Source organism: Ascaphus truei, unplaced genomic scaffold (assembly GCF_040206685.1).
Source record: "Ascaphus truei isolate aAscTru1 unplaced genomic scaffold, aAscTru1.hap1 HAP1_SCAFFOLD_411, whole genome shotgun sequence".
In the NCBI taxonomy this organism is placed as follows: domain Eukaryota; kingdom Metazoa; phylum Chordata; class Amphibia; order Anura; family Ascaphidae; genus Ascaphus; species Ascaphus truei.
In genome coordinates this window covers 349,130-361,230 of record NW_027456742.1, presented here as the reverse complement: position 1 = coordinate 361,230, position 12,101 = coordinate 349,130, and the positions used below count along the sequence as shown (strand labels likewise).

Genomic DNA, 12,101 nt, shown 5'->3' with positions numbered 1-12,101 from the left:
TGGGGAGCGGTGCGGAAAAGAGGGGGAGGGTGGGGGAAGGAGACTACAGGAAGCGCTCCCTCCGCCAAACCGCACTCACCCGCTGGTCGTCCTCCCACTGCTGCTGCTCCTCCTCCGTCGTGAAGCTGATCCCGTCCTCCTCATTCTCCTGCTTCCCTGCGGAACACCACGTACACACGTATGTACATATACACACACGCACGCACACGCACACACGCACACGCACACACATACACACACACACACGTATGTACATATACACACACACGCACACGCACACGCACACATATACACATATACACACACACATATACACACACACACACGTATGTATGTACATACACGCACACACACACACATACATACATACACACACGTATGTACATATACACACACACACGCACACGCACGCACACGCACGCGCACACGCACACGCACTCCCCCCCGCGAGTCTCGCCTCCCCTCCCCTCTTACCTTTCCCGCGGGACAAGCGTGGGGTTGTGCCCATATGGCGCCTCTCAGAGGCCCAGTCATTGAATTTGTAGGACGGGGTGGGGGAGGGGGGAGTCCTCACTGTAATTGCCCCTCCCAGACCTGCAGAAACAGGGGATTAGTCCCAGCAACGTCACCGAGAGCAAAAACAGAAAGAGGGTGGGAATGAGGACGAGGAGGGTGGGGAGGGGAGGAGAGTAACGAGGAGGGAGGGAGGGAGGGTGGGAGGGGAGGAGAGTAACGAGGAGGGAGGGAGGGAGGGTGGGAGGGGAGGAGAGTAACGAGGAGGGAGGGAGGGAGGGTGGGAGGGGAGGAGAGTAACCGAGGAGGGAGGGAGGGAGGGTGGGAGGGGAGGAGAGTAACGAGGAGGGAGGGAGGGGAGGGTGGGAGGGTGGGAGGGTGGGAGGGGGAGGAGAGTAACGAGGAGGGAGGGAGGGAGGGTGGGAGGGGAGGAGAGTAACGAGGAGGGAGGGAGGGAGGGGTGGGAGGGGAGGAGAGTAACGAGGAGGGAGGGAGGGAGGGTGGGAGGGGGAGGAGAGTAACGAGGAGGGAGGGGAGGGAGGGTGGAGGGTGGGAGGGGAGGAGAGTAACGAGGAGGGAGGGAGGGAGGAGGGAGGGTGGGAGGGGAGGAGAGTAACGAGGAGGGAGGGAGGAGAGTAAGAGGAGGGAGGGAGGGAGGGTGGGAGGGGAGGAGAGTAACGAGGAGGGAGGGAGGGAGGGTGGGAGGGGAGGAGAGTAACGAGGAGGGAGGGAGGGAGGGTGGGAGGGGAGGAGAGTAACGAGGAGGGAGGGAGGGAGGGGAGGGAGGGAGGGTGGGAGGGAGAGGAGAGTAACGAGGAGGGAGGGAGGGAGGGTGGGAGGGGAGGAGAGTAACGAGGAGGGAGGGAGGGAGGGTGGGAGGGGAGGAGAGTAACGAGGAGGGAGGGAGGGAGGGTGGGAGGGGAGGAGAGTAACGAGGAGGGAGGGAGGGAGGGTGGGGAGGGGAGGAGAGTAACGAGGGAGGGAGGGAGGGAGGGGTGGGAGGGTGGGAGGGTGGGAGGGGAGGAGAGTAACGAGGAGGGAGGGAGGGAGGGTGGGAGGGGAGGAGAGTAACGAGGAGGGAGGGAGGGAGGGTGGGAGGGGGAGGAGAGTAACGAGGAGGGAGGGAGGGAGGGTGGGAGGGGAGGAGAGTAACGAGGAGGGAGGGAGGGAGGGAGGGTGGGAGGGTGGGAGGGGAGGAGAGTAACGAGGAGGGAGGGAGGGAGGGAGGGAGGGTGGGAGGGGAGGAGAGTAACGAGGAGGGAGGGGAGGAGAGTAACGAGGAGGGAGGGAGGGAGGGTGGGAGGGGAGGAGAGTAACGAGGAGGGAGGGAGGGAGGGTGGGAGGGGAGGAGAGTAACGAGGAGGGAGGGAGGGAGGGAGGGAGGGAGGGAGGGTGGGAGGGGAGGAGAGTAACGAGGAGGGAGGGAGGGAGGGTGGGAGGGGAGGAGAGTAACGAGGAGGGAGGGAGGGAGGGTGGGAGGGGAGGAGAGTAACGAGGAGGGAGGGAGGGAGGAGGGTGGGAGGGGAGGAGAGTAACGAGGAGGGAGGGAGGGAGGGTGGGAGGGGAGGAGAGTAACGAGGAGGGAGGGAGGGAGGGTGGGAGGGGAGGAGAGTAACGAGGAGGGAGGGGAGGAGAGCAACGAGGAGGGAGGGAGGGAGGGGAGGGAGGAAGGGAGGGGAGGAACGAGGAGGGAGGGAGGGAGGGGAGGAACGAGGAGGGAGGGAGGGAGGGGAGGAACGAGGAGGGAGGAGGGAGGGAGGGAGGGGAGGAGGGAGGGAGGGAGGGGAGGAGGGAGGGAGGGGAGGGGGGGAGGAACGAGGAGGGAGGGAGGGAGGGAGGGAGGGAGGGGAGGAGGGAGGAACGAGGAGGGAGGGAGGGAGGGAGGGGAGGAACGAGGAGGGAGGGAGGAGGGAGGAACGAGGAGGGAGGGAGGGAGGGAGGGAGGGGAGGAACGAGGAGGGAGGGAGGGAGGGGAGGAACGAGGAGGGAGGGAGGGAGGGGAGGAACGAGGAGGGAGGGAGGGAGGGGAGGAACGAGGAGGGAGGGAGGGAGGGAGGGGAGGAACGAGGAGGGAGGGAGGGAGGGAGGGGGAGGAACGAGGAGGGAGGGAGGGAGGGAGGGGAGGAACGAGGAGGGAGGGAGGGAGGGAGGGGGAGGAACGAGGAGGGAGGGAGGGAGGGAGGGGAGGAACGAGGAGGGAGGGAGGGAGGGAGGGGAGGAACGAGGAGGGAGGGAGGGAGGGAGGGGAGGAACGAGGAGGGAGGGAGGGAGGGAGGGGAGGAACGAGGAGGGAGGGAGGGAGGGAGGGGAGGAACGAGGAGGGAGGGAGGGAGGGAGGGGAGGAACGAGGAGGGAGGGAGGGAGGGGAGGAACGAGGAGGGAGGGAGGGAGGGAGGGAGGGAGGGGAGGAACGAGGAGGGAGGGAGGGAGGGAGGGGAGGAACGAGGAGGGAGGGAGGGAGGGGAGGAACGAGGAGGGAGGGAGGGAGGGGAGGAACGAGGAGGGAGGGAGGGAGGGGAGGAACGAGGAGGGAGGGAGGGGAGGAACGAGGAGGGAGGGAGGGAGGGAGGGGAGGAGGGAGGGAGGGAGGGGAGGAGAGTAACGAGGAGGGAGGGAGGGAGGGGAGGAGAGTAACGAGGAGGGAGGGAGGGAGGGTGGGAGGGGAGGAGAGTAACGAGGAGGGAGGGAGGGAGGGTGGGAGGGGGAGGAGAGTAACGAGGAGGGAGGGAGGGAGGGTGGGAGGGGAGGAGAGTAACGAGGAGGGAGGGAGGGAGGGTGGGAGGGGAGGAGAGTAACGAGGAGGGAGGGAGGGAGGGGTGGGGAGGGGAGGAGAGTAACGAGGAGGGAGGGAGGGAGGGGAGGAGAGTAACGAGGAGGGAGGGAGGGAGGGAGGGTGGGAGGGGAGGAGAGTAACGAGGAGGGAGGGAGGGTGGGAGGGTGGGAGGGGAGGAGAGTAACGAGGAGGGAGGGAGGGAGGGTGGGGAGGAGAGCAACGAGGAGGGAGGGGAGGAGAGCAACGAGGAGGGAGGGAGGGAGGGAGGGGAGGGAGGGAGGGGAGGGAGGAAGGGAGGGGAGGAACGAGGAGGGAGGGAGGGAGGGGAGGAACGAGAGGAGGGAGGGAGGGAGGGAGGGGGAGGAACGAGGAGGGAGGGAGGGAGGGAGGGGAGGAACGAGGAGGGAGGGAGGGAGGGAGGGGAGGAACGAGGAGGGAGGGAGGGAGGGAGGGGAGGAACGAGGAGGGAGGGAGGGAGGGAGGGAGGGGAGGAACGAGGAGGGAGGGAGGGGAGGAACGAGGAGGGAGGGAGGGAGGGAGGGGGAGGAACGAGGAGGGAGGGAGGGGAGGAACGAGGAGGGAGGGAGGGAGGGGGAGGAACGAGGAGGGAGGGAGGGAGGGGAGGAGGGAGGGAGGGGAGGGGAGGAGGGAGGGAGGGGGAGGAACGAGGAGGGAGGGAGGGGAGGAACGAGGAGGGAGGGAGGGGAGGAACGAGGAGGGAGGGAGGGGAGGAACGAGGAGGGAGGGAGGGAGGGGAGGAACGAGGAGGGAGGGAGGGAGGGGAGGAACGAGGAGGGAGGGAGGGAGGGAGGGGAGGAACGAGGAGGGAGGGAGGGAGGGGAGGAACGAGGAGGGAGGGAGGGAGGGAGGGGAGGAGGGGAGGGAGGGAGGGGAGGAGGGAGGGAGGGAGGGAGGGAGGGGAGGAACGAGGGAGGGAGGGAGGGAGGGGAGGAGGGAGGGAGGGGAGGAACGAGGAGGGAGGGAGGGAGGGAGGGGAGGAACGAGGAGGGAGGGAGGGAGGGAGGGAGGGGAGGAACGAGGAGGGAGGGAGGGGAGGTACGAGGAGGGAGGGAGGGGAGGAACGAGGAGGGAGGGAGGGGAGGAACGAGGAGGGAGGGAGGGCGGGAGGGAGGGGAGGGAGGGGAGGAACGAGGAGGGAGGGAGGGAGGGGAGGAACGAGGAGGGAGGGAGGGAGGGGAGGGAGGGGAGGAACGAGGAGGGAGGGAGGGAGGGAGGGGAGGGAGGGGAGGAACGAGGAGGGAGGGAGGGAGGGGAGGAACGAGGATGGAGGGAGGGAGGGGAGGGAGGGGAGGAACAAGGAGGGAGGGAGGGAGGGGAGGAACAAGGAGGGAGGGAGGGAGGGGAGGAACGAGGAGGGAGGGAGGGAGGGAGGGGAGGAACGAGGAGGGAGGGAGGGAGGGAGGGAGGGAGGGGAGGAACGAGGAGGGAGGGAGGGAGGGAGGGGAGGAACGAGGAGGGAGGGAGGGGAGGGAGGGAGGGAGGGGAGGAACGAGGAGGGAGGGAGGGAGGGAGGGAGGGAGGGAGGGAGGGAGGGGAGGAACGAGGAGGGAGGGAGGGAGGGAGGGAGGGAGGGGAGGAACGAGGAGGGAGGGAGGGAGGGAGGGAGGGGAGGAACGAGGAGGGAGGGAGGGAGGGAGGGAGGGGAGGAACGAGGAGGGAGGGAGGGAGGGAGGGGAGGAACGAGGAGGGAGGGAGGGAGGGGAGGAACGAGGAGGGAGGGAGGGGGGGGGAGGAACGAGGAGGGAGGGAGGGGAGGAACGAGGAGGGAGGGAGGGAGGGAGGGAGGGAGGGAGGGGAGGAACGAGGAGGGAGGGAGGGAGTAAGGGGAGGAACGAGGAGGGAGGGAGGGGAGGAACGAGGAGGGAGGGAGGGGAGGAACGAGGAGGGAGGGAGGGGAGGAACGAGGAGGGAGGGAGGGAGGGGAGGAACGAGGAGGGAGGGAGGGAGGGAGGGGAGGAACGAGGAGGGAGGGAGGGAGGGGAGGAACGAGGAGGGAGGAACGAGGAGGGAGGAACGAGGAGGGAGGGAGGGAGGGAGGGAGGGGAGGAACGAGGAGGGAGGGAGGGAGGGAGGGGAGGAACGAGGAGGGAGGGAGGGAGGGGAGGAACGAGGAGGGAGGGAGGGAGGGAGGGAGGGGAGGAACGAGGAGGGAGGGAGGGAGGGGAGGAACGAGGAGGGAGGGAGGGAGGGGAGGAACGAGGAGGGAGGGGAGGAACGAGGAGGGAGGGGAGGAACGAGGAGGGAGGGAGGGAGGGGAGGAACGAGGAGGGAGGGGAGGAACGAGGAGGGAGGGGGAGGAACGAGGAGGGAGGGAGGGAGGGGAGGAACGAGGAGGGAGGGAGGGGAGGAACGAGGAGGGAGGGAGGGGAGGAACGAGGAGGGAGGGAGGAACGAGGAGGGAGGGAGGGGAGGAACGAGGAGGGAGGGAGGGAGGGGAGGAACGAGGAGGGAGGGAGGGGAGGAACGAGGAGGGAGGGAGGGGAGGAACGAGGAGGAGGGGGGGAGGAACGAGGAGGAGGGGGGGGAGGAACGAGGAGGGAGGGAGGGAGGGAGGGAGGGGAGGAACGAGGAGGGAGGGAGTAAGGGGAGGAACGAGGAGGGAGGGAGGGAGGGAGGGGAGGAACGAGGAGGGAGGGAGGGAGGGAGGGGAGGAACGAGGAGGGAGGGAGGGAGGGAGGGGAGGAACGAGGAGGGAGGGAGGGAGGGAGGGGAGGAACGAGGAGGGAGGGAGGGAGGGAGGGAGGGAGGGGAGGAACGAGGAGGGAGGGAGGGAGGGAGGGAGGGGGAGGAACGAGGAGGGAGGAACGAGGAGGGAGGGAGGGAGGGAGGGGAGGAACGAGGAGGGAGGGAGGGAGGGAGGGGAGGAACGAGGAGGGAGGGAGGGAGGGAGGGAGGGAGGGAGGGGAGGAACGAGGAGGGAGGGAGGGAGGGGAGGAACGAGGAGGGAGGGAGGGAGGGGAGGAACGAGGAGGGAGGGAGGGGAGGAACGAGGAGGGAGGGAGGGGAGGAACGAGGAGGGAGGGAGGGGAGGAACGAGGAGGGAGGGAGGGGAGGAACGAGGAGGGAGGGAGGGGAGGAACGAGGAGGGAGGGAGGGGAGGAACGAGGAGGGAGGGAGGGGAGGAACGAGGAGAGGAACGAGGAGGGAGGGAGGGGAGGAACGAGGAGAGGAACGAGGAGGGAGGGAGGGGAGGAACGAGGAGGGAGGGAGGGGAGGAACGAGGAGGAGGGGGGGAGGAACGAGGAGGAGGGGGGGAGGAACGAGGAGGAGGGGGGGAGGAACGAGGAGGAGGGGGGGAGGAACGAGGAGGAGGGGAGGAGGAACGAGGAGGAGGGGGGGGAGGAACGAGGAGGAGGGGGGGGAGGAACGAGGGGGGAGGGAGGGAGGGAGAGAGGGGTAAGGAGGCGGCCTGCTGCTCTCACCTTTCCCTCCTTGCGCTCTCGCGCTCGCTCCGGTGGCTTCGCTCAGAGTCTCGATTGGACAGTGCCGGAGAAGGAGACTCCCACTGAGAGCGCTGAGAACCGCTGTACCCACTGTCATCCTCCTCCCACCCTGAACGAGAGGGCGTCGGGGCATCTAGGGAAGTGGGAAAGGTTAGTATAACCTATCAAAAGCGGGAAGGAGGAGAAGAGAGAGCCAGGGAGAAGGAGGGGAGACAGTGAGGAAAGAGAAGGGGGGATAGAGAGATAAAGGAGGGGAGAGAGGGAGAGACAGAGGGACAGCCAGAGAAGGAGGAGGAAGAGTGAGAGAGTATGGAGGAGGGGTGAGAGCATGGAGGAGGGGTGAGAGCATGGAGGAGGGGTGAGAGCATGGAGGAGGGGTGAGAGCATGGAGGAGGGGTGAGAGAGAAAGGAGGAGGGGTGAGAGTATGAAGGAGGAGTGAGCGTATGGAGGATGGGTGACCGTATGGAGGAGGGGTGAGCGTATGGAGGAGGGGTGAGAGTATGGAGAAGGTGGAAGAGAGAGGAGAGAATTACTGCCCTAACCCGCGCACACACCTCTAGGTTTGTGTCTCGGGCTCTCAGGCTCACTGCGCCGCACGCTTCTCTCCGAGCCGCCATCTCGCTCCGACCTGCTGCGCCGGCTACGATCATCTGAGACAGAAACGGTTTAGAGGACGACGCTCAGAGCGGTGCGCCCCCAAACTGCACGCAACGCTCAGAGCGGTGCGCCCCCAAACTGCACGCAACGCTCAGAGTGGTGCGCCCCCAAACTGCACGCAACGCTCAGAATGGTGCGCCCCCAAACTGCACGCAACGCTCAGAGTGGTGCGCCCCCAAACTGCACGCAACGCTCAGAACGGTGCGCCCCCAAACTACACGCAATGCTCAGAGCGGTGCGCCCCCAAACTACACGCAATGCTCAGAGCGGTGCGCCCCCAAACTGCACGCAACGCTCAGAACGGTGCGCCCCCAAACTGCACGCAACGCTCAGAACGGTGCGCCCCCAAACTGCACGCAACGCTCAGAATGGTGCGCCCCCAAAGCTCAAAACTGTGCGCCCCCACACTGCACACAACGCTCAGAACGGTGCGCCCCCAAACTGCACGCAACGCTCAGAACGGTGCGCCCCCAAACTGCACGCAATGCTCAGAACGGTGCGCCCCCAAACTGCACACAATGCTGTGAGCGGTGCGCACCCAAACCACGTAACGCTAGGAGCGGTGTGCCCCCAAACTGCACGCAATGCTGTGAGCGGTGCGCCCCCAAACCACGTAACGCTAGGAGCGGTGCGCCCCCAAACTGCACGCAACGCTCAGACAGCGGTGTGCCCCAAACGCTACGTGGCGACACTCACACAGCGGCGCACACCAACACTGCGCACAGCTGCGCGCCCCAACACAGCTGCGCACCCCAACGCGCTCAATACCTCGCTCCCGGCTGCGGTCCTTCCTGCGCTCTCGATCGTCCTTGGATGATGCGTACACCCCGTGCTCTCTCCGATCTCGCTCTCTCTGTCGGCTCCGAGCCAGGAACTCCTCGTTCACCCCCCCGCTGTATGAGGGGGTGTCCACGCGAGCGGCTCTGTAACGTCTGAGACACACACACACTCAGCGACCACCCTGCTCCCAGCCCCCCCTTTGCCTCGCTCTTTTCCACCTCCTGACCCTTGCTCCTTACCTGTCCCTGTGGCTCCCCCGGCTCAGCTTGTCGCTGGATCCCTCGAGGGTCTCATCTCCCTCTTCCGAGTCCTTAGAGGTAAGTTTCGGCTTCTTGTCCCCCTCTTGCTGCTCCTTCTCCTCTCGTTCTTTCCTTTTCTGCGCAGCCAGCAGGTCCAGGCCCAGTAGGGAAGAACGTGGGGCCGGTGCTTTAAACAGGTGCTGCTCACTCCCCAAACTCTTCTTTAACACCAGCCCCCCAGTCTCCAGAGAGGGGTCACTGCCCTCTAGTCTGTGCAGAGACAGCTCCTCCTCCTCCATGTCGCACAGGGTGGGCGGCCGCTGGGTCTCCTTCTCTAGCACGGGGGCAGCCGCAGGGTCTCCTGCCCTCTAATCCAGGGGGCCCTATAAAGGGAAGAAGTATATACATTGAGATGAAATCAGCTGCTTCAGCATTCACATCCAACAGAACCGTCCAATGCAGAAGGGACAGAATGTGACCAAGATCTAATCCACAATGACATATATGTTTATATACACAGTGTCTATACATCTGTAGCAAAGTGTCTTTGTGTCGCTGCCAACCACGGCGGTTGCAGCACCCAAGGATTAACACTGCGGAGAGTGCCATTCGGAGGCATTGAACCCCTGCAGCTCCATCTTGGCAGACACTGTCCAGGTGCCGTGGACTTTTGCTTCTTCAACCACGGCGCCAGGGACAGTGAGTCTGACTACATACATATCATATGTATCTATCTATCTATATATATACACACACACACACACACACACACACACACACACACATTTATATATTATTCACACACAATATATGGTGAGAAAAAAACAGGATCCCTTTAATTTTTTGGCATATCTTGCAGAAAAATCACCACATTTCCATGAAGATGTGAGCAATTCTAGGTCTGTCACAGTAGATTGTTGCATTTAAGAATTATTTGATTACCCAAATAAATATTATTAGGAACTGGTGACGACGCGCTGCGGGGGTCACGTGACAGCAGCCATAGCGCTACACTTTAGATAAATGTCTAGTTATTAATAAGTTGGCAGTATGTATTTAGCTGCCCACTCATAGCACTACACAACAGAAAAGTCCAGTTACTAGTAAGTTACGTTTGAGCTACATCGTGTTGCCTTGTGCATCATTGGCTACAATTGCGAGGGGGTTGCATTTGGCTACGCATAGTTTGCTACATACAGACCATAGCCTTGTAGTCATTGACTTAACTAGTACTATCAGTGTCAAAAAATCCTACTACTTGGACCACCTTAGCTATAGTAAACTAATGCACATATATTACACCAATTTGAGTGACCAGCTCATGTACCAGTACCACTGATTTCAGCCCTAAGATTACTACTCGTAATACCAGCCACTGAGTACCCCTCCCAGGGTTTAGGAGTTCTACTGACAACCCATTTTTAAACTATTGCCACAGGCAGTTTGTCGTAGTAAGTCATACAGTATATATATTTTATAAGCATGATAAATAAAGTTAGTATTACTGTTCAACCATTGCGAGTCTGAGTGCTCTATCGACTGGGATACTTTCGAGTACATACACATACATATATACATATAGCCAATAAAGAATACCACTTGTGAGCACAGTCACATGTCTTAGACAGGTCTGCAACCCTGCCTTTCAACCATTATCACCTAGCATACAGTGTTCCCACTGCAACAAAAGATTCTGGGAAATTACATGCAAATGAGCACACAATGTGTCACCTTTTACCTGGAATATCCATTCACATGGAGCCCACTTTAAAAATATATACATATACACACATACAAATATATATACACACACATCCCCGTGTGTTTAGCATACATAGTGATAACTCTGTATCACCACTTACAAAATTCTCAGTTTTAACGGTATACACTCCTCTGCCCCTCCTTACAAATGAGCCCTAGTTTCTCGCTACACACCTGCCAGACTCTTGTGTTCTGCTCAAGGATGTCTTCTGTCTACACCTTTTGTATCTAAAGCCCTCACCTGCCTAAAACCTCTCTCACTCACTGCCCCGCACCTCTGGAATGCCCTTCCCCTCAATAGCACCCTCTCTCTCCACCTTTAAGACCTATCTAAAAACACACCTCTTCAACAAAGCATATGGGTAGCTCCGCTGGCTGACACTACACATTTCATATGCAATGACCTTGACCCCTTGCAGACACACTTCGCATAACACCCTCCCTTCTGACTCTGTAACTTCTCCCTAATTACCACTTAGATTGTAAGCTCTTCAGGGCAGGAACTCCCTTAAGCATTGTTACTGTCATGTCTGAAGCGCTTATACCCATTATGCGTTATATTATTATGTCCCGTGTATTACTGCTGTGACGCGCTGTGTACCTGGATGGCGTTATATAAAGACATACATACATAACTAAATATGTATAGCCCTCACACACATTCTGCACGTCTAGCTCTCACAATATATACCACATTATATATTAGGACACAATATGTATATCCCTCAGATACAGTATGTGTATATTATGTAACTGTATTTGTAACCATGTATTATTTGTCTTAACTCTGTGCCCAGGACATACTTGAAAACGAGAGGTAACACATTTTATAAATAAATAAATATAAGACACACAATGTATTATATATATATATATAATTATTACAGTGTGTGTATATATAAATGTATATGACACAGTATGTATATTACAGTGTGTGTATATAAATGTATGACACAGTATGTATATTACAGTGTGTGTATATAAATGTATGACAGTATGTATATAAATGTATATGACACATTATGTATATTACAGCGTGTGTATATAAATGTATATGACACAGTATGTATATTACAGTGTGTGTATATAAATGTATATGACACAGTATGTATATTACAGGGTGTATATATAAATATATATGACAGTATGACAGTATGTGTGTATATAAATGTATATAACACAGTGAGTGTATATATGTGTGAGTGTATGTGTATATATAAATATATATAACAGTGTGTATATAAATATGTATGACACAGTATGTATATAACACTGTGTGTATATAAATGTATATGACACAGTGAGTGTATATATAAATATATAAGGTATTAGAAACAGATTACACACATCTCCCTTCGGGCCTGGGTCCGTGCGCGCAGACATCATCCCAGAATCCCTCGCGGTTTCTCAACAAACTTTATTGTACAGGAAGCACAGCACATCCGGCTTCTCTCCCACTTCCGGTTACTGCGTTGACATGTTGGTACACCCACAGCGACGGATGGCTCACCGGTAGCACACTCCTAGTGGCGCGGAGGGTCAGTGTTCCCGGGGATACACCCGGGGAGAGGAGGTCAGGGCTCTCGGGGACACACCCGGGGGAGAACGGGTCAGGGCTCTCGGGGACACACCCGGGGAGAGGGGGTCAGGGCTCGGGGACACACCCGGGGAGAGGGGGGGTCAGGGCTCTCGGGGATACACCCGGAGAGAGGGGGGGGGATACACCCGGAGAGAGGGGGGGGGATACACCCGGGTAGAGGGGGGGGGGGGATACACCCGGGTAGAGGGGGGGGGGGGATACACCCGGGTAGAGGGGGGGGGGGGATACACCCGGGTAGAGGGGGGGGGGGGATACACCCGGGTAGAGGGGGGGGGGGGATACACCCGGGTAGAGGGGGGGGGGGGATACACCC

At 60.3% G+C, this 12,101-nt stretch overlaps 1 protein-coding gene across 1 annotated transcript; it reads right to left on the bottom strand.

Moving 5' to 3' along the window:
• Positions 1-57: 57 nt before the first annotated feature.
• On the bottom strand, positions 58-11,608 carry LOC142483988 (pre-mRNA-splicing factor ATP-dependent RNA helicase PRP16-like). Its single transcript, XM_075583919.1, has 7 exons — positions 11,536-11,608; positions 8,428-8,810; positions 8,177-8,340; positions 7,306-7,401; positions 6,730-6,883; positions 475-594; positions 58-156 (listed from the first exon to the last, which is right to left on the bottom strand). The coding sequence occupies exons 2-6, from the start codon at positions 8,724-8,726 to the stop codon at positions 531-533; spliced, it is 777 nt and encodes a 258-aa protein (XP_075440034.1). The 5' UTR covers positions 8,727-8,810; positions 11,536-11,608; the 3' UTR covers positions 58-156; positions 475-530.
• Positions 11,609-12,101: the final 493 nt, after the last annotated feature.

What these genes read in the sequence shown, in the direction of transcription:
- LOC142483988 (XM_075583919.1), bottom strand. Translation starts at nt 8,726, where the DNA reads ATGGAGGAGGAGGAGCTGTCTCTGCACAGACTAGAGGGCAGTGACCCC. An exon ending in CGGGGGAGCCACAGGGACAG is followed by an intron (nt 8,341 to 8,427) that starts GTAAGGAGCAAG and finishes TGTGTGTCTCAG; the next exon opens with ACGTTACAGAGCCGCTCGCG. An exon ending in CCCGAGACACAAACCTAGAG is followed by an intron (nt 6,884 to 7,305) that starts GTGTGTGCGCGG and finishes CCACTTCCCTAG; the next exon opens with ATGCCCCGACGCCCTCTCGT.